At 40.4% G+C, this 20,066-nt stretch overlaps 2 protein-coding genes across 2 annotated transcripts in view; one reads left to right on the forward strand and one right to left on the reverse strand.

Annotated features, from left to right (window-relative positions):
* The first annotated feature begins 3,206 nt into the window (after positions 1 to 3,206).
* On the forward strand, positions 3,207 to 14,656 carry mttp (microsomal triglyceride transfer protein). Its single transcript, XM_053619271.1, has 18 exons — positions 3,207 to 3,306; positions 5,444 to 5,631; positions 6,016 to 6,159; positions 6,531 to 6,638; positions 7,037 to 7,153; positions 7,256 to 7,395; positions 7,690 to 7,840; positions 7,978 to 8,135; positions 8,539 to 8,713; positions 8,872 to 8,979; positions 9,253 to 9,465; positions 9,565 to 9,776; positions 9,995 to 10,092; positions 10,379 to 10,500; positions 11,280 to 11,507; positions 11,689 to 11,813; positions 12,919 to 13,089; positions 13,311 to 14,656. The coding sequence occupies exons 1-18, from the start codon at positions 3,246 to 3,248 to the stop codon at positions 13,456 to 13,458; spliced, it is 2,667 nt and encodes an 888-aa protein (XP_053475246.1). The 5' UTR covers positions 3,207 to 3,245; the 3' UTR covers positions 13,459 to 14,656.
* Positions 14,657 to 18,816: 4,160 nt separating this feature from the next.
* The window catches only part of LOC128604272 (uncharacterized protein C4orf54-like), a 7,671-nt gene continuing 6,421 nt past the window's right edge, over positions 18,817 to 20,066 (reverse strand). Inside the window, exon 2 of the mRNA XM_053619274.1 lies at positions 18,817 to 20,066. This exon is cut by the window's right edge and continues 46 nt beyond it. The gene's annotated coding sequence lies outside the window, so the exon portion shown is untranslated.

The following is a 20,066-nucleotide window of genomic DNA, read 5'->3' on the forward strand; positions in this document are numbered from 1 at the left end:
CTTCCAACTGGGGGGGCAAAACTTTTGTGAACAGTAACTGATTATTCTCCTATAACAGCACGCTGTTGTTCTCGAGTTATTATATTATTAAATCATGACACTATATGAGTGTAGGTATGAGGACTGAGTGCTGAGTAATAAAGCATGTAGTGTTGTGGTCTTCTCCGGCCACCAGGGGGCAGCAGCGCCCCAACACGAGAACCTAAAACCGGTCTGGAGCCCTGAAGACTCAGATATTTAATGAGCTTGTGTTGGAAAGAAAGCGAGACTTCATTTCATCATAACCTCAAAACGTGTACACAAAGTGGAGTCTAAACTCTTTAGAGATGGTTTTGTGAGCTTTTCCATCCTGATGAGCTTCTCTGGAACATCTCTTTATCGGACATCATCAGAAATCTCCTTTCTGTCATGATACACTTCCACAAACACGTGTAGTGACGATCAGACTCTGATAGATCCCTGTTCTTTAAATAAAACAGGACGCTCACTCACTCACACCTGATCATCATCATCCCACTGACTGAAGACACCTGACTCTGATCTCACCTTCACATTAACTGCTAAACCTAGAGGTGCACATACTTTCCCCGCTCACAGATATGTAATACCGGATCATATTCCTCAATAAAGTGTAATATGTTGTCTCATTTGTTTAATCGGGTTCTCTTTATCTACTTTTAGGACTTGTGTGAAAATGTTTTAGGTCACATTTATACAGAAATATAGAAAATTCTACAGGGTTCACAAACTTTAAAGCACAGTAATACCGTTTCTAAAGTATGAACAGACACTGAGACGGTGAAGAAACATGCTATAAATAATACATCAGTATATTTCCATCTCCTAAAACATCTGTGAAGGATTATGATATGTGCTAGCACGATGCTAAGTGTGAAACTGAACCTAGCCACTGTGTTAGTTTGACTTTAGCTTAACTTTAAAGTTATAGCGTTAGTCTAGTCAGACAGTTTAGTAAATGCTTGTTTCTGATGACAGTTTTATGAAGACTGTAGCACATTTAAATGTTTTTTTTTTTTGAGGTTTTTGTAGTCCTCAAAGTTGTAATGAGGTAAAAGGTGATGAATTCCTGCCTGCGTGTGAGTTATTACTCATGAAATGATTTTCCTGATGCCTTTTTGACCTGATAACCTGATACTACTGTAAATGGCGTCAGGTGCCAACATGGCATTACAGTTACAGCTATCACAGGTAGTGTGGGTTGCCACATTGGAGTGATTTCTTCCCATGAGGGATCTCTTCTTTCTTTTTTTTTTAAAAAAACCCCCAAAACATATTGGGAAGAAAGAAATGGACAATAGCGCTCCGCTCTCAGACTCTATAACTGTTTTGTAAATGAAATAAGACCCTTTTATTCAGACCTTTTTTTTACGGTTCAAGATGTTGTTTATTTTATGTTAAAGTCCCGTATGGACTGATTTATATGAATAATCTGTGAGAGCCCAAACAAATAAACAAACAAAACAAAAAAACACTAGAAACCATCATAGAAATTCTAATGGTTTCCACTACAAATAGCATTGCAGACCATCAGCTAACCATTGGTTACCGTTAATGGTATCCACTAGACGTAACATGCCACTAACAGAAAGCAATAAATTACCAGTAGAGACCCACAGGGACCATTACAATTTCCATTCAAATCAATACAATTCCCATTATAACCATTAAAACCAATACAAACTCTATGAGGGTTTCTATTGTTGTTTTCAGTAGGGAGTGCTGACGTGATAAAGACGTCTTTGACAACGTCACTGGTACATCCAGATTCGTACGTAGTGACCAGTTTTAATCTTATCTACGTCAAAATGTAGAAAATCCCAAACACAAAAGATGGCCTGGTAAAGATGGTAAATCTCATCACTTTAAATACAATTAAAATCCTATTATTCGAGATCTTCAGTGAATTCATGGTATGGATTCAAAGGAAATGAAACACTGGGATGCCAGTTTTTTCCACACAAGTTAACATTAAAGCACAATGGCCATTACAGTGAACTGGAGAGTTTTAATTCAGTCCAATTTGGCAACCCGGCAGACAGACTCATTCATTTAACAGTGAAATATTTCAGATGTGACTGTGAGATTTTGTAAATAAAACAATGTGATAGGCTTTTAATCAGAGACAGAGTGTTGACTGTTCATCAATGGTTGAGTAACGAGCCTAGAATAAAGACACACACACACACACACACACACTCTGAGACAGTCAGGGTCGACTATTTTGCTTGTCAATTTCTCATAAACTGTATTATTTAATAACGTGACAGAAACTTCACTGATGATCATTCATAAACACTTGATTGTTAATTTGATTAATTTTAATACCCTTTTTTATACATCTCAATCATTAAAAAAAGTGATCGCGTTTACATCTAAAAGTTCGAGCGAAACATTAAAAACAAAAAGTTAGACGGCTTAGTTTTAAAAGTTTAACTAAAACACACACACATCATTAAGAAATGAAAAAAACTGAGAGCTTAGATTTGAACGTTCAAGTAAAACACGCAGAGACATTAAAAAACAAAACTTCATTTAAAAAAAAAAAGTTAAAGGTTAAAAATATTTAGGTTTAAAATCCTGAAATGAGAGGAATTTTATTTGAAAATCTAACAGATGATTGAGCAGTTTGTGTGTTTGCATGTGGAGGGTTTAACTGTAGTGCACCTGAGACCGGGTTTTAACAGAACTGTGTTTAAAGGTGGTTATGAGACAGGTGATGAGAGACAAGACAGTAAAATATCTCAAATTTAAATAAATAAATAAATAAGGTACAGTAGGACTGTCTGATGGTCGTTACCAATGGCAACATGTTCATAACGAACACAATGATCAGTAATCATTAGTAATTTATCACTGGAAATAATTGACCATTGATTGACAGATGTTAAATCCCTGCTCTGAGACAGAGCGGGAGGAGGAGGAGTTCCCTGACTCTGCCATGCCCATTTCCCCACATCTGGTTTTGATCTGTCGTGTTTTCGGGGGTTTTTTAAACCGTATTTAAAGGCTATGATCTGGCAACCGGGTTAATGAGTAGCTGTAGAGTACTTGGTACTTGGTACTGAAGTGTGGAGTTTGGAGTCTGACCTCCACTCAGATAAACAGAGCCGAAGTACACACACCATCCTGTCTCTCTCTCTCGCTCTCTCTCTCTCTCTCTCTCTCTCTCTCTCTCTCTCTCTCTCTGTCCCTGGTCCTGTCTTTCTCTCCGTCTTCCCTTCACCATGCGGACACTTTTAATGTTTCTGCTCGGCTTCACCGGCTGTTTCACAGCCTTCTGTCACGGTAAGGACACTTTTATTCCTCATAAAGATAAAGAAATCAGGAAGAGTTTTAGACTGAGAGTAGACATAGATCTCAGGTTGTCAGGGTTAAAGATATCGGTTCAGTGACCTCTGACCTCTGATAGGATACTGAGAAGTTTTAGGGTCATAATGTGTGACACGATGTGTTGAATGTGATAGAAATACACAGTATACATACAGATATATTTGCTTTATAAATCTGTACGAGACTCAGGGTTCATTCATTCTGCACCCTGCAACGAGTTAATGATTAAAAGCCGGGTTGAGAAATAAGAGATAAACGTGAGGGTACAATCAGACTGGGATTTGAACTCATAACGTTATCCTCACCTAACAGGAAGTGAGACATTTCATGCCGTATAGATGTGTTTGTAGTGAGGAGTAGAATAGGAAATAGGCCTGTTTTTGGGCACTACACAGCGTATTTATGCAATTCTATGAAGGAATACACGGACTAATCCCAAACGAATCCTTACAGAACACCTAGTGCACTTTTAGGGTGCTTAGGGTGCATTTATTTAGGCAATATAGTGAACAAAATCCTAAGGGATCCCTATAGAACATCTAGTGCAGTACTTAGGGTCTTTAAGCCATTATATAATACCCTACATAGTGCATGTCTATAGGGAATAGGGAACAAAGTGTATCCTAATGTGTTCCTAAAGAACAAGTACACTACTCAGGGTATTGAGGATATTATTTTTGCATATGGAATAGAAACTGAATCCAAAATGGGTCTCTAGCAAACATATAGTGCACTTCAAGGTGAAACACTGGTTTTATACCCTATTTAGTGTAGGTATATAGGGTTAGGGTTAGGGTTAGCCTAACCCTAACCCTAACCCTGGGTCACTTGGGTCCCTAGTGAAAAGATAGCACACTTTATCTAGTGCACTTGTAGCATAGAACCTAATCGACAAGAGCTCAGGTACACATTTAGACAAATGACGGGTCAGGAGATATGCGATGATGTCATGCACGAGGATGTGAGCGATGATGAAATATCAGAGTGACACGTCAGTACAGATCAGATCCAAGTGTACCGGGCGAGAGACATAGAGGAACACACAGAGAGAGAGAGAGAGAGAGAGAGAGAGAGGGCTGGGGGGGGTAATATAATGTATACAGATATACAGTATATGTGATATACTGTAGATGATGTTCTTTCATGACTGATACGGCCGCTTTAAACAGAAAGATAATTTCCCTCTTTGTATATTTTCTTATTTCATATTTATATAAATAATCTATTTATATTTGTATTATATATATATATATATATATATATATATATATATATATATATATATATATATGATATTTTCTTTTACATTTTTTTCTTTTTTCAAATAGTTTTACTTCCTACTTGCTCTAATCTCTTGATTTAGAGGTAAAATATGACATTTCTAGAGGACAAGTGAATCATATCAGAGTCAGGACGCGATCTTTACGCTACACGGAACTTGCTCTGGTATTAAAACAGAAATCCTTCGGTTTACACTTGCTAAACGGAGAGGCCCGTATCGTGCACGTCTACAGGACGTACAGAGCTAAATATGAGATATTTTACACCGGCTTCTACTTTTTTTTTTTGCTGACTGAGTAACTAAAGCGTCTCCTAAAGAGATCCAGTGAAATTATAAGATAAACATGTTTTCAGTCTAAATGTATGGAGTCAGTAGACGGTGTCCTGCTCTGATTATTAAAGGACAGCAGGTCGGTTATCTGGAGATACGAGCGTGAGCGTGAGCGTGAGCGTGAGCGTGTTACGACATTTAACCCCAGCGTAATTAAGCTTGTTATTTTCTCTCAAAGTTCACTCGATAGGTCACGTGACCACACATTGACTCATCTCAGTGGCGCTAAGCTTTGCTAATCTAAAGGTCAAAAATGTCACATCCGTAAAACCAGAGTCGTCCTTAAATAAACCTCCTTCAATTAAATTAGTACATACGGATTAACAGATATTTTGGAATTTTTTGAGAATTAGGATTAGGGTTAGTTATCGTGGCATTTCCTGCCCGTCCTGGATAAACAGGACCTGCGGTCGCCCAGCATGTGTGTTCTCAGCGTGTGTGTGTGTGTGTGTGTGTGTGTGTGTGTGTGTGTTGTTTCAGGTGCGAGTGCAGGCCCGCAGCTCGACGGCGGGCGTCTTTACAGATTCAGCTACAGAACGGAGCTCAGCGTCAACCGACCCAAAGGCTCGAGCCGAGGAAACGTCGGGTTTAAGATCTCCGGCGATGTGGACATCAGCCTGGCCTGGAGGAACCCGGAGAACCACGACGAGCAGCTGCTCAGAGTCCAGGTGAGGAGAGCGAAGAACGAGGGCGCCACAAGAATGCAACAGCACGTCTCCGAACGTTTTATTCCTTTCATACCACAACAAGTTCAAATTCAACTTTCAATTTCAATTACATTTTTAATCTCCTCTGTCCTGAAGATGTCGGAAAACTTACGGGAAAGTTACTGACTGTTACAAAGCGCTGACACCGGAGACTCCTTCCATACACGTTACATAAACACTTTTTAATCCATTTATGTAGAGCGTCCTCCGTACAAGTGAGCTGTTGCTATAGAAACGATAACCTATTCGAACGTGTGCATTAATATAAACCTGACCGTGTAGACACACAGTGTGGTCAGTGTGTGAATTTTTAAGCACTGCTTTCTCTCTTTTTTTTTCTCTCAGATGTCTAACGTTCAGATCCAAAACGCCGCCGAGCGCTCGCGCAAAAACAACATCTTCCACGGCACCACCGCAAAGGGAATTCTGGGTAGAGAAAAGAACGAGGCACTACAGAGACCCTTCATGCTGCTCTGGAAGATGGGCAAGGTAAAAAAAACAACCATACGCACACACACACACTAAACAACCGTGCATAACTAACACTGCAGAGACTGCACAGTAAGGAAATGACTAGAATGTTGTTTAAAGGGGCGGTATGTAAAGTTTAAAAGTGTTTCTACACCTGCAATACTCATCTCATTTCAATAAATTAGTTAGAAAGTCTGAGGCATAGTATCGCCATGCAGGGGATAGGACCAGTTTCTTCATGTTTTTAAGCTTCTATTAACATTTTTTTTCTGGCCCTGAAATCTGCTTCTCAACTCCGCCCCTTTTCCGTAAAAGGCAACTCATAAGATGTGATGGGTCAGATGGAGGACAAAAGAGTTACACGTCTTGTGATTATTATCACTGCGCAGGTCAGGAGTCTTTACACACACAAGGCGGAACCTGCTACCATCAAGAATCTGAAAAGGGGCGTGGCCAGTATGCTGATGATGCAGCTGAAGTCTGGCAAGATGATGGAGGTAAAGGCTGTTTCATATTGTGCCCTACTCACTATTCCCTACACTAGATTTGTTTTCACTGCATCATATAGTTACATTATGTCCAGTGTGGGCGTGTCCTCAACCGCACACTCTGTTCACGGCACACTACTGAAGTGCACTATCTTTGCATTAACCTGCTGTGGTGCACTGGATGATTTTCACTAGTCTTTTGAAACTGGCAACATTCTTGAAATAGTGCACTATGTAGTGAATAAGGTGTGATTTGGGACAAAGCCGATAACGACAGCATAACTATAGAGATAAGCAGATTGTTTTCAGTGTGTCGTGTGTGAAACTAAGACATTACTGTTGCTTTGTGGGGTGTGTGTGTGTGTGTGTGTGCGTGTGCGTGCGTGTGTGTGCGTGTGTGTCCGCAGGCTGATGCGTCAGGAAAGTGTCTGGTCGAGTACAAGGTTTCTAAAGATCAGGTGATCCGCATGAAACACACAGACAGCTGCAAAACTCAGGAGACGGGATTCACCACACACAGCCAGGTACACACACACACACACACACACACACACACACACACACACACACTCACGCACACACACTCAGCAGGTCAGGTGAAGTGCAGTGTGTATGTTCTCTCGCAGGTGTTGGGTGTGGGTGAGAAGTCAAGCTCAGTGACACTCATCACTCTGCAAGGCAGCTTCATCAAATCTGCTGTTACCAAGGAAACACACGTCCTGTCAGTCAACGCTCGCCGCACCACTGCTGCCAAAGTGCTGTCTGAGTAAGAGAGACTACACACACACTAACTACACACATTAACTACACACACTAACTACACACACTAACTACACACTACAGTAACTATACATTACACTAACTTCACACACTAACTACACACACACTTGGTTGTGTACACACTAACTACACACTAGACTAACTACACACTACACTAACTACGCACTACACTAACTACGCACACTACATGTAAATGTGAGTGTATGACAGCAACACACTCACAGTGCAGTCTCAGTCACAGGTCAGTGTGTTGTGTTAAAGCGCTGTGTTTGTCCCTCAGGCAGTCGCTCACTCTGCTCGCGGTGACAGACGGACCTGCGGAAGTTTCCGGTAAAGAGGCAGCGAGTGTGGTGAAGAGTCTCGACCCCAAACTGGTCTCTGTGGGAGTGATGACGGAGAAAACCAACACCCGCTGTAAAGCCTGTCCGACTGTACGCTCTTTCTCTTATTAATACAAACCTGGAGCCGAGTCACCTCGTGTTTCTTTCAGATCTATATCACTCTAATTAATATGATTCATTTTGGTGTGTGTGTGTGTGTGTGTGTGTGTGTGTGTGTGTGTGTGTAGTTGATGGACACATGGAAGGCATTGCGTTCTCAGTTGGAGCCACAATCTCTGGCTAAATCTTCAGGTCCTCGCAGTTTCCTGTCTCTGATCCACAGCCTGCGCTCGTCCAGCAAAGAGCAGATCCTGAGTGTACTTCAGAACTGCAGCAAGACCGCACTGTAAGGGACACACACTCCCTCGCTCCATATGTTTACACTCCCTCCTTTTCATATTCATTTGTTTTAGATGGAGTTGTTTCTGAATGATTCAGGTTACTTTGAGTCCGTTAAGATTGATTCACTGTACTTAATTGATTCGTGTATTGATTCATTTGATCAGATCATCTTTCAGTTAGATAGATTCAGTATGAATCACTTGAATTGGAATCATTTCATGTTCAATATCATTCTGTTTGTTTCAGATTCATTAGTTAAATATGACTTAAATACATGTTTGAGAGATTCATTTGAATCTGATTCATGTTTGATATAGTTTTGTTTGGTTTAGTTCAGTTAATCAAATATGATTTATCTTAGTCTGATTCAGTTTACATATACAGTTTGTCTGTCTGTCTCTCTGTAGTCCTCAGCTGGTGGACGCAGTGACCTCGGCCCAGACTCCTGCCTCTCTGTCGGCCATGTTGGAGTTCCTGGACTTCAGTAAAGCAAAAAGTGACAGTGTGTTGCTGCAGGAGCGTTTCCTCTACGCATGTGGTTTTGCCTCCCACCCTACTGAGAGCATGCTGCAGGCCCTGCTGGTGAGAAACACACACACACACACACACACACACACACACATAGTGTACGTTGTATTATTGGCCAAACTATGTCAAAATTGTCTGTTTATCCTGAACAATAGTGTGGTGGAGTATCAGGTGTATAGTATAACACTGAAGTGTGTGTGTGTTCTGTGTAGGATATCTCTAACGGGAAGATCGGCAGCACAGACATTAAGGAGTCAATCGTGATCATCATGGGGGCTTTGGTGAAAAAACTGTGCCAGAAAGGAGGATGTGAGCTCCCGGTGAGTCATCACTATCAACACTAGAATCAAATCCTATTGAATCAGATTTAAGAGAATCAAATGCAGGAGATTTTTATAACTCAAGTAAAGGTATGTGAATCAGACTCACGAATCATATTGAATGAACTGAACCGAATCAAATAAAACCGAATCAAGTATAAGAGTATACTAATCACTTTGGGCTGATTCATCTCATCTGTAGTTCGATTCATTTGAGTCAGAGTCATTTCAGTGATGCACTCAGTTTATTAACCTCTCTTTTTTGGACTTCAGGTGGTTGTTAAGGTGAAGCAGCAGATCCTCGCAGGACCAGAGAGCACTCAGGATGAGGCTCAGGTTCAGATGTACCTGCTGGCCCTGAAGAATGCTCTCCTGCCGGAGGCCATACCGCTGCTCACTCGATTCGCCGAGTCTGAGACCGGAGCGCTGAGCACCATCGCCATCACCGCTCTGCAGAGATACGGGCCTCAGCTCATCACGCGCGAGGTCTGTGTCCTGAATGACTTCCTCGTTTAGGCCAGAATGTCGTTTACATCAAATACCTGTGACTGAAGTATACCTCTCGTTCTGTTTTTGTATTCACAGGTGAAACAGACGCTGAATCGCGTGTACCATCAGAACCGACGAGTCTACGAGAAGAACGTTCGTGCCGTGGCGGCTGATGTGATCCTGAGCAGCGATCCGTCTTACGAGGAGGTGAAGAACCTTCTGCTCTCCATCGGCCACCTGCCTCATGAGATGAACAAATACATGCTGTCCAAAGTGGAGGATGTCCTGCGCTTCGACATGCCTCCCAGGTGAGCCATACCTGTACAGGTACAGGAGATACTGCAGCCTTGCTACCTATACTTGCTTCGACATGCCTTCCAGGTGAGCCTCACCGGGACAGGTACACTAGACTAGATAAAATTGTGGCTCTGTGGTGCACACATCGCCTGTTGCTTTGTCACTCATGAGAGTGAACGTGGGGTGAGCTCGGCTTATCTCCGATCCTCGTCTTCTCTTTATTCTGCAGTAAAATAGTGCGTGAAGTCATGAAGGACACGATCGCGCAGAACTATGACCGTTTCTCGAAGATCGGATCCTCATCCGCCTACTCCGGCTACGTGACACGTACGTGACCCTCTGCTTCCCCTAGTCCTGACCTCTGACCTCCAACCATGAATGGAATAGTGTTAAAGCAAACTTGAAGACTGTTCTTGTTGTTGTATGTGCACCTTTAAAAACACTTTTATACCCAGATACTCACCTTACCTTCACCTTATTATTAGAAAAGCTGAAATGCAAGATGAGTTTAATTCCCAAATAAATGCGAACAATAAATGTTCGCATTTATTTGGGTTCAGTTTAGATTACTCAGCTGTTTTACACTTTATCCTGTTCACCTGTCGTCCTGCAGGGGGCGCTGATGTGACCACCACCTACAGCTTGGACATTCTGTACTCGGGGTCAGGAATCCTTAGGACGAGCAACATGAACATTTACGGCCAGAGCAACGGCGCCCTCCTGCACGGCCTTCAGGTACTGCAAGTGCCTGAGAACTTGAATCTAAACATCAGACATTTTAATCATTCAGCAAGAGAAACTCTATAAATGACCATGTTTCCCATTCCCTTAAACAGAAAAAGTGACACTGAGGTAGTTAAGAGGTTAATGAGAATCCATATTTCATTTCCAAAGTTCAGTGTTGCAATGTATGTGACGGAGCTGAGCATGACAGTGGTGAGGAAAAACATCCTAAAAACAGCAGGAACCGAGACTGAGAAAAAGAGGAACCCCTCGAGCCGACACCTAAAAGTGGATTCTCGAGATGTGTCAAGAACTAAAGTTAGCAAATGAGCGATAAATGAATGTGAGAACATGGAAGGTTTGAGACACCGAAACGAACGGGACAGAGGAGTTTGAGTTTCATGCAGCGGCTGGCAGGAGAGCTAATGTGGAGCTGACTATAAATCATAACATGGAGAAGTTTAAAAAGGAGGTGATAATTGTTTATGTGATCGCCAGCAGCCAGGAAACGTCAAGAGGTTGAGGAGGGAACACACACACACGCCTCTGAGGAGCTCTTAACTCGTTTTAGCAGTCAGCTTGCAGGCTTTAGATCTAGTGATCTAGTTATAATAATCATAAGAATAAGAAGAACAAGAAGTAGAAGACTAATGAGACAAATAAGACTCCTCCCACCTGCACATACCTTCACCTTTATGACTCCTCCCACCTGTACACAACCTCACCTATGACTCGTCTGTAAGAATCATACTCTTTTTACCTAAACTTCACTGACTGCACCTCCCATCCAGGTGGCCATCGAGGCTCAGGGTCTGGAGTCTCTGATAGCGGCGACGGCTGATGAAGGTGAGGAGGACCTGGAGTCGTTTGCTGGAATGTCGGCGCTGCTCATGGACGTTCAGCTCCGGCCCGTGACCTTTTTCAAGGGCTACAGCGACCTGATGTCCAAGATGTTCTCTATGTCTGGAGACCCCATAAACGTGGTGAAGGGACTCATCCTGCTCACTGACCACTCTCAGGTGAGACCCAGCAACAATTAGCAATCGGTTGGTCCTCGACCTCAACTGGTTAAAGGAAACGTGGCTTTTGGTTCCCATCATCCTTGAAAGAATTGTTCCATCATCAACACCACCTTACTCTTGCCCATAACTCGAAGTTGGCGTCCATGTGATCACATTTCCCTTTCTATCTGTCTCTCAGGTGATCCCTCTGCAATCTGGCCTGCGGGCCGCTGTCGAGTTCCAGGGTGGTTTGGCCATCGATATCTCTGGAGGAATGGAGTTCAGCCTTTGGTACCGGGAATCCAAGACTAGCGTCAACAACAGGTATAAAAATAATCATCAAACATTTCATCAGACTCTATTCCCTGCTGTCTACTTTTGCGACAGATTCCCAAAATCGCTCCATGTTTCTTTTCCCGCTTCCCTCTCATAACTCTCTCGAGAGTGAGAGTGATCTTATTGGGCTTTTCTAACCTTCCAGCGAGCAGCATCTGCACCAGGTGCTCGTCTTTTAGCTTCTGGCTGCTAGCCTGGAAACGCTGGCTAAGCCGGCTAAGTGCTAGCCAGGAAACAAATGCACTGGCAGACAGGTCAGGTTGTGGCTTTGAGTCCAAATATAGACCCCCGTTGTGCGTCAGAGGAGAAGGTCATTGGTTTCGGTCCTAAAATGTTAACATTTTGAACGTTTAGCATTGCTTGAGGTTCTTGCATTTGATGCTAAGGGATAAATTTATGCTAAATAATGAAGGTATAGTCTGGGGTTTTTTTTTTTGAAAGCCATGAACAGGTGTAGGATTCAAGGAACTGGGTGCTAGTTCTTTTGTAAAAGCTCACACAGACATTAGCAGGCTATGAGGTATGTACAGACACAAATAAACCACAGATCGCTACAGCCAACAGCTCAGCTGGAAAAAATTGTGTAGGACACAGGGTTCCTTGAGAAACGGACGGTTTGGGACAGAAAGTTCTTCCAGCAAAGTTCTTCGGAAGCTCTGTGAAGTTGAAGCTCAAATGCAAGATGTAAAATCTTAGGCTAATTGTAAATCTTTGCTAAGATTTGTGCTAGCTTGCTAATAAGTAAGCTAGCTAGCAATACGAAAAATTGCTTTCTTCAGAGTATGTTAGATAAATGTAAATAGCAAGCTAGCTTTATAGTAAAAATAAGGTATTAAATATAGTTAGCTCCCCAATGCTACACCAAAAGATCATCAATGTAGTAGCTAAACGTAAATTAGCAAAGTTGCTAGCTTGATATGAAATAAGTTACATGCAGAACCGGACGAGAACCTTGATTTCATCTAATACACTAAAACGTTACTTAGTTTGTCTTAAAGATTCTTCTACATAATCCTACAACAGAAGGTTCATCACAGTTCCACTGGAACACAAGAGCCTTGATGTTTATCTGAATTGTCTACGTTCTCCACAGGGGCGCTCTGGTTGTCATGGGCAACGTGACGGTGGATGCGGACTTCCTGAGCGTGGGGATGGAGGTGAGCTTTGAGATGGAGGCGGCGCTTGACTTCATCACCACCGTGCAGTTCTCCGAGTACCCCTTCCTGGTGTGCATGCAGATGGATAAGACCACGTTCCCATTCAGGTGAACATCTCAAACCACATGCGTAGTTCTAGTGGCCCAAACTGCGTAACCTCAGCCTCGTGATGCTTGGAGTTTAGCTCACTTGTGAAGTTTAGGTAGCAAACCATAGCTAGTTGGCTAGAGACTTGGCTACTTGCTAATTATTAGCATTTTCTTTACAGAAACCTTATTTTTTAGTAGGAGTTAGTGTTTAACGTGGTGTTGTTTGTGGTGTGCTGTAGGGAGGCAGTGTATAAAATGGAGAAGTTGTCCTCCGGAGAGCCGTACGCCTGGCACAGGAGTCGCGAGCAGCTCATTCCTGGCTCTGAGTTTCCTCTTCATCAGGAAAACTCCAACATGTGTAAGAAAGTGTTCGACAGCAGCTGGTAGACCTGAGGCCCAAAGTCGAGGCTAACAGTCTGGGTCGGATTAGCCAAGTGTGAAAGCAAAAAAACCTGTAACTGTACTTTTATTTTTTAAATTAACCTTTATTATGCTAAGCCAAGGGTGCTAATATTTTTAGCAAGCCAGGCTTTGGATTTAGCATGTAAGGACTCTTATTTTAAGAGTCTTTTCGCCCAAGTTTGACGTTGAAATTTTTTGTTTTGCTTTAACGGTTAATGAAATAATTCAGCACAAAATACCAATGGTGAGTGTAGCATTAAAGGCTAAACAGAGACAAAAGCTAGCAGCTAGCATAACCTTTAAAAAACTTCCAATAACAAGACTCAATAAGGATTAAGCAAAAATATTTAATTAGGCTAAGAGGAGTAACAAAGCTAACATGAGGGAAAAAAGCTAGAAATTAGCACAGCATTTTCAAGTTTAACAAAAAAAAAGGAAGCTCAAAAACAAAATGCTAATTAGCTTGAAGGTACAAACTAGCATAAGCAATGCTAGCATAACCTAAGCCAGCTCAAAGTATTAGTTCAACAAGCCCAACAGCAAGTACAAATAATGTAAAAAAATTCTAGCAAATTGAAAAGTTTTAGCATATGTGGCTGTGCTAGATTTAGCAACGCTGTTAGCAGGATTTTGTCTGAATTATCTTCATGACAAGGTAATAAAAGTTAGCGTATGTTTATATCTCCAGGCTTTTCAACCAAGTTTACACAGGTACAGATTAATTATTAGCATAGCTTCAGTCACCAAGAGTGATCTCACGTTAGCCACCTAGCATGAACTAGCAAAAATTGCTAATGCAGTCAGAACTGGTGTGGTGCTATGTTTATGTTTATAATGTCTTGTAACGCATTTATGAGTTATTTATTTGATCTAAACACTTACAGATCTCCTCAGGAAAAAAATGCTTTCTGTCCATTCCTCCACACCAGATGTTTACACAGATGTTGATGTTTTGTTCTGTTTTTGACAAAAGAGAGAAAATTAACACATTTGAGATCTAGAACCTCTGACAACACGAAACATACTGAGGTTTGTTAAAAAGCTCATTTGCATATTACAGTATTGCGAGACGATTAATCAGCGATATGTCGTGCAGCCCGGATTGTTAAACATGTTTCATCTTTTTTTATTTATGTATGTAAATAATCTTGAGGAAAATAAAACCATGTGGAGTGATTTTAAACTTTTGTCCAGTTTCCTGTCTGGTTGCAAAGACTATAATTACACAATTTAATAGTTAGTGTAATGTTAGCTAGTGAGCTTAGCCACGTTCTTTAAATGCATAATACAGTAGTTAGCTTAATATTAGCTAGTACGTGTGGCTACCTGTTTTAAAAACCCAATATAACTTAATATAACTTTAGCTAGCTTGCTAGTAAGTTTAGCGACTTATTTTAGAATCACAATATAATTTTTATGCTAATATTAGTTAGTAAGTTCCTTGTTTTATAAACACAATATAATAGTTAACCTAATGTTAGCTACTGACGTGCTTTAAGTACACAATATGATAGTGTAATGTTAGCTAGCTTTCTGGTAAGCTTGGCTACTTGCTTTAATTACACAATATAATAGATAGCATAATGCTAGCTTGTGGTAAGTTTATCTACTTGCTTGAAATACACAATAGGTTTGTTAGGCGAACATTATTTAGCTGGCAAATAAGCTTGGCTACGGGTTTTAATTACACAATATAATAGCGTAATGTTATCTAGCTTGCCAGTTAGCTTAGCTATACTTGCTGTAATTACACAAAATAGTAGTTGGTGTAAAGCTAGCGTGCTAGAAATTGTGGCTACTTGCTAGTTAACATAACAGTAACCGAATTTGATCAACTTTAGTATTTATTCCAAACACTACACTGAGACAACAAAATTAGATAAAAGTGATGGCATAATTAAATTTGAATAAGCGCCGCCCCTTTTTAACGCAGTGACTCCAGTTAGCACATTTAAGATTTCCCCACACATCATTACTGACCCTATTTTGCTTTTGATTTGTTTTGTTTGTAAATAAACCTGAATAATGATGGAAAGAAGTTTAGGTATAGATTGTTCAGACTTTGTATTAATCAAATCGATTAGCTTATTTAAAAATAAAAAACGAAATGAGAAATCAGATCAGTTTTAAAGTCCGCTGCTGGCGCACACTGCCAGGTCGAAAGAGAAACGTTGATTATAGGTCTATATTTAAAACTTGGAGTGTTGGTGTAGAGCTAGTCTTTCACGATCCAATAAATACCACGACAGAAGCGCTGATGCTAGATGTTAAATTAGCGCACACAGGAAAGCCAAAGCAAAATGGCATCAGCTCTCAGAAGATAAAATCACGAGCAGAGATTAACAATGAGATTAGCGGGATATACTCCTGAAAATTGATGTTAATATCACACACACACACAAACAACAGTTAATTTCTTATTTTACAATTGATATGACTTTGTTACTTCGTAATAATGCTAGCTAGTTAAGAAGCTAGTTAATTAGCAAGCTGATGTGACTGAACAGAGGGTGAAGTAAAGGATGCTACTTCCTTTGAGAAATCTTTTTTTTTTTTGCATTGTTCTCATGGTAAACAGTGTGTGTTAAAAACAACATCACATATCATATCCGATTGTTTTTGTAACGTGTTGCTAGGCCGAGCTAGCTTGCTAATATGTCTGATGATTGTTTTCACACGCACTCGACACTTCCCCTCAGCTTACACCTTCAGTTTATTCCAAACCCTCAATAACATTTCACTTTTCACTTCCATCCTTCGGTTCTTCCCATCGTTCCATTCTCCTCGGCTCCTCACATCTTCTGCACACTGATTTGAAGAACCTCATTTCCTGAAATTTCAGGAACCTCACTCATGGCTAAACGTCATTTTCCGGAACGTTCCGCTGACCTTCTCCACATGCCGGTGTCAGTCTTTAGCAAGCTGACGGATCGATCGGACCTCTGTTCCTCACAGCCTCCATGACATCATGACTAGCGGCTGTGTGGATCAAAACAATCCTCCTTAACAAAAAACAAGCTAGCCTGCTAATACAGCTCTTGATTTTGACAATTTATTTTAGCTCAGTAGCCATTTCTCATTATTGTTTACATTAAACTAGTTTTAATACTGTTGTTGTTTTTTAAACACACCCTTTTTGAATTCCCCCTACATTTTCCCAGTGGTTCAGTCCTCTTGGCCATCTTAAGGGCCGTTGTGTGATGTTCACTCTGACTAAATGTCATTAGACTCATGCTAGGCTAGCTGGCTAGCTAGATTATTCCTTCAAAACAGTTTCCATTGCTAATTTAATCACCAAAATGGCTGAGGCAGTGTGTAAAACCCCTCCCCCACTCACCACTGCTCAGTGGCATGACCTGTTTCCATGGAAACTTGCAACAGAATTTTCCAGACACACAAATGTAGTTTCAACTCAAATACTGAGTGTTAGCATGTAGCTTAATTTTTTTAAATAAAAAATAATGCCTTAACTATTACTGTAATATTATACATGCTTTTCACATAAAAGAACAATAAAAATGATATTTAACAACCACTTTACCTTACAGCTAATAACATTTTATTACTTCATAATGCTAGCTAGTTAACAAGATTGCATTAGCAACTCTAAACAGAATTAGAAGGAAATAATGCTGTTTGATTTGATAAATCTCTCTCTTCCTCTCTTTTTACATTGTTCTTGTGGTAAAGGTTTTTGTAATTTTTTTTTTTAAGGGGAAGTCAACAAGGATGTGTTAGAACAGTATCACACTGTCAATTTGCTTTATGTACAATGCAAAAGAAATTGTATAAAATGTGTTGTACAAAGCAGCGTGTCGCTAGGCCGAGCTAGCCTGCTAATATGACCTTTAAAGTGCAATGTAAGTACACGGTTTGAGAAAATCTCCCAAAATTTACTTCACCAACAAGTCTAACACTGCTGCTAATATATCAAGTCTGGTTAGCATTATGGCAATGCCTTCTTGCTAACATTTACTTTCATTGTTAGCCTTATGAGTTTTTTTTCTTTCTCAGTAGTGGTACAGTTCAGATCAAAACAGATCATGGGCTAAAACACGTGATTGAAAAAAGAAAAGGAAAAAAACTAGCCAAAGATTTAAAAAAAAAAAAAAAAAATCTGAGTACCATTTAGTGGAAATGCTCATTAGCTTATTAGCTGTTAGTGCTCATTTACACAGAGCGAATCATTTCTTTATGCAGAAAATGTCTAATGTACAATTTAATACTGTATATCATAATGACTCTTTAGTGTATTACATAAATGGCCTAATTACACAGATAAATTATACACAGTCTCAGCTGTGGATGTCCATAAACCATGCGTAAGAGCTTAATAAAGCATCAGAAGCCTCTCACAACATTCAGTAGTGTCAGAAGCCCATTTAAAGCATGAATAAAAAGGCAGGATTTGAGTTTGAGAGACAGAATATGTACGAATACATAAAGGAAAGTCTCTAAACTCTCCAATATGGCGCCTGTTTACGTACTTTGAATGAGATTTCGACTCTAACGAGTCTTGCGAGCGCCTTCTGATGGATCATTAAGCTCTTATGAATGACGCATGAACTCGTCCGGTTTTAAGACTGTGTGAATCTGACTGAAACAGACTATCTAGTGCTAATAGTGGTTTAGCAAAGCAAAAAAAAAAAAAAGTTGCAGATAAAACAGCTTATTAATGTTTGTTTTCAAGCTTACAAGACTAGCTAGGTCAAATAATTAGCATGCTAAGATGCCTCTGATTAGCACATCCTGGGTGGAGCTTAGGGTAAACATGATTAGCCATGAATTAAGCTAGCCAGCTACAAACACATCACTGTTCAAACATTAGCCAACTAGCTTGTTATGTAAGGGTAACGTTTCATCTTTTGCAGTAACTATTTAATGTAAATTAGCTAGAAAGGTTTGCTAACAGTCCTCCTAAAATTGAGTAAACTATTAGCCAAAACTAGTGATGGTTAACTATTACATTGTAAACTGTGTACTCTTATGGACTATAATAGTTGGCTCATTGAGTTTAACTTAAGCTCCACCCATACGCTACAGAAATGCAGCATTAACTTGCTTTAAATGGTACTCAGATGATTCAAAAGAAAAGAAAAGAAAACATGACATGACAGTGAAATACATTCAGGTTCAGGAACAGAATTAATAACACAGCATTGAGATTTGTTTTTGTGGAACCTGACAGAAAGATCTTTTTTTTTAACAGAGCAGGTAAACAGACTGTCCTGCAGATCCATATACCTTTAATGTACATTCACATTCATAAACAGAAGCAGAAACAGAAGCTAAACTGTGCTAACAATGGAAATGATGATAGCTTAATACACAGCGTAGCTAAAGAAAGTTTTAATGTTAGCTTTAATGTTGAAACTATTAACAAGTTCGGCTTTACAGAAGGCTGTATTCTAATACTTTTTCCCAATACTCCCCCTCATTTTGACTAGTGACTGTTTAGGCTTCATCATATGACATCACCAGTGGTCTTTCTTTTCATTTCTTAAGTTTGACTTAACTAATTCACATACAATTCTGGTCAGAATGTAATAGTTTATCTAATGTTAGCTAAGTTACGAGCTAATTATTTACACAATGTATCAGTTTATAACAGTTTAACATCAGCACTGTCCTGTATGTTAGTAGCTAGCAGGCTTAATTCATGTTCCTAAACTAGCATATCGTTTAAATAAAGCCAGAATTTTATATTACGTCAAGTCAAAAGAATTAAAGGAAGGCTAGCGATAATGATCTGAAGCTCCCCCCTTTTTCACATGGACAAACAGAGCGTCGAGCCAATTTCTTTGGACGTCTACGCGCTCAGATTCTTGCTAAATATTACCTAGCTTGCTAACTAGCTAGCAAGTCACAGTCGGTTGTTTACAGTCTGGGATCAGCTCCGAGTTCATAAGGACATGAAATGTAAAATATGAGCTCGGATTACGGTTAGCACGATGCTAATATTGCTGCATTAGCATCACAGATGATCAGATTAGCAGTTTGCTAACTAGCAAGCAGTGCTGGAAGCTGTCATGGACAGATGTAGAAGTAAAGTTTGGGGTTATAAAGGTCAAAAATCACAAATTTACAGCTTCACTCGCAGTGTTGTGATAAAGGAACGATACACGGGATGGCAGAGGGGACTCAATCAAGGGGAGGTCAACAAGGGTGCATTAAAAACAGTATTGGAACACAGCCGCACATTAAACAGAGGTAAAAACACTTTAACGGATGAACAGTGAACGCTTATTTTCTCTTAATGACACAAACAACAGCTCAGTGAAGTGTTAACTTATGTTGAATTTACCCACAATGCAGTGCTTCAAATGTGTTTACAGAATGTAGGCAAGCAGCTGTGAAACTGTCCGACCAAGAACACCGCCTATTCTCCACACACACACACACACACACACACACACACACACACACCTGGGAAACAAAAAAACCCTCACTTTGAAACCACAGTGCAGACAGGAAGCTGAAATGGCACAGGAAGTGACATAGTTTCTGTGGGAACCGTTATGTTACGTTCCGATGTGAGAACCAGGGCACCCCCCTAAACATGAACACACACACGCACGCACACAAACACACAC

The sequence above is a fragment of the Ictalurus furcatus genome, chromosome 29 (assembly GCF_023375685.1).
Source record: "Ictalurus furcatus strain D&B chromosome 29, Billie_1.0, whole genome shotgun sequence".
NCBI lineage: Eukaryota > Metazoa > Chordata > Actinopteri > Siluriformes > Ictaluridae > Ictalurus > Ictalurus furcatus.

Excerpts from the sequence above, each read along its gene's own strand:
- mttp (XM_053619271.1), top strand. The coding sequence starts at position 3,246 with ATGCGGACACTTTTAATGTTTCTGCTCGGCTTCACCGGCTGTTTCACA. Across the intron at positions 9,466-9,564 it reads CTCAGCTCATCACGCGCGAG|GTGAAACAGACGCTGAATCG; the intron begins GTCTGTGTCCTG and ends TTGTATTCACAG. Across the intron at positions 13,090-13,310 it reads AAGACCACGTTCCCATTCAG|GGAGGCAGTGTATAAAATGG; the intron begins GTGAACATCTCA and ends GGTGTGCTGTAG.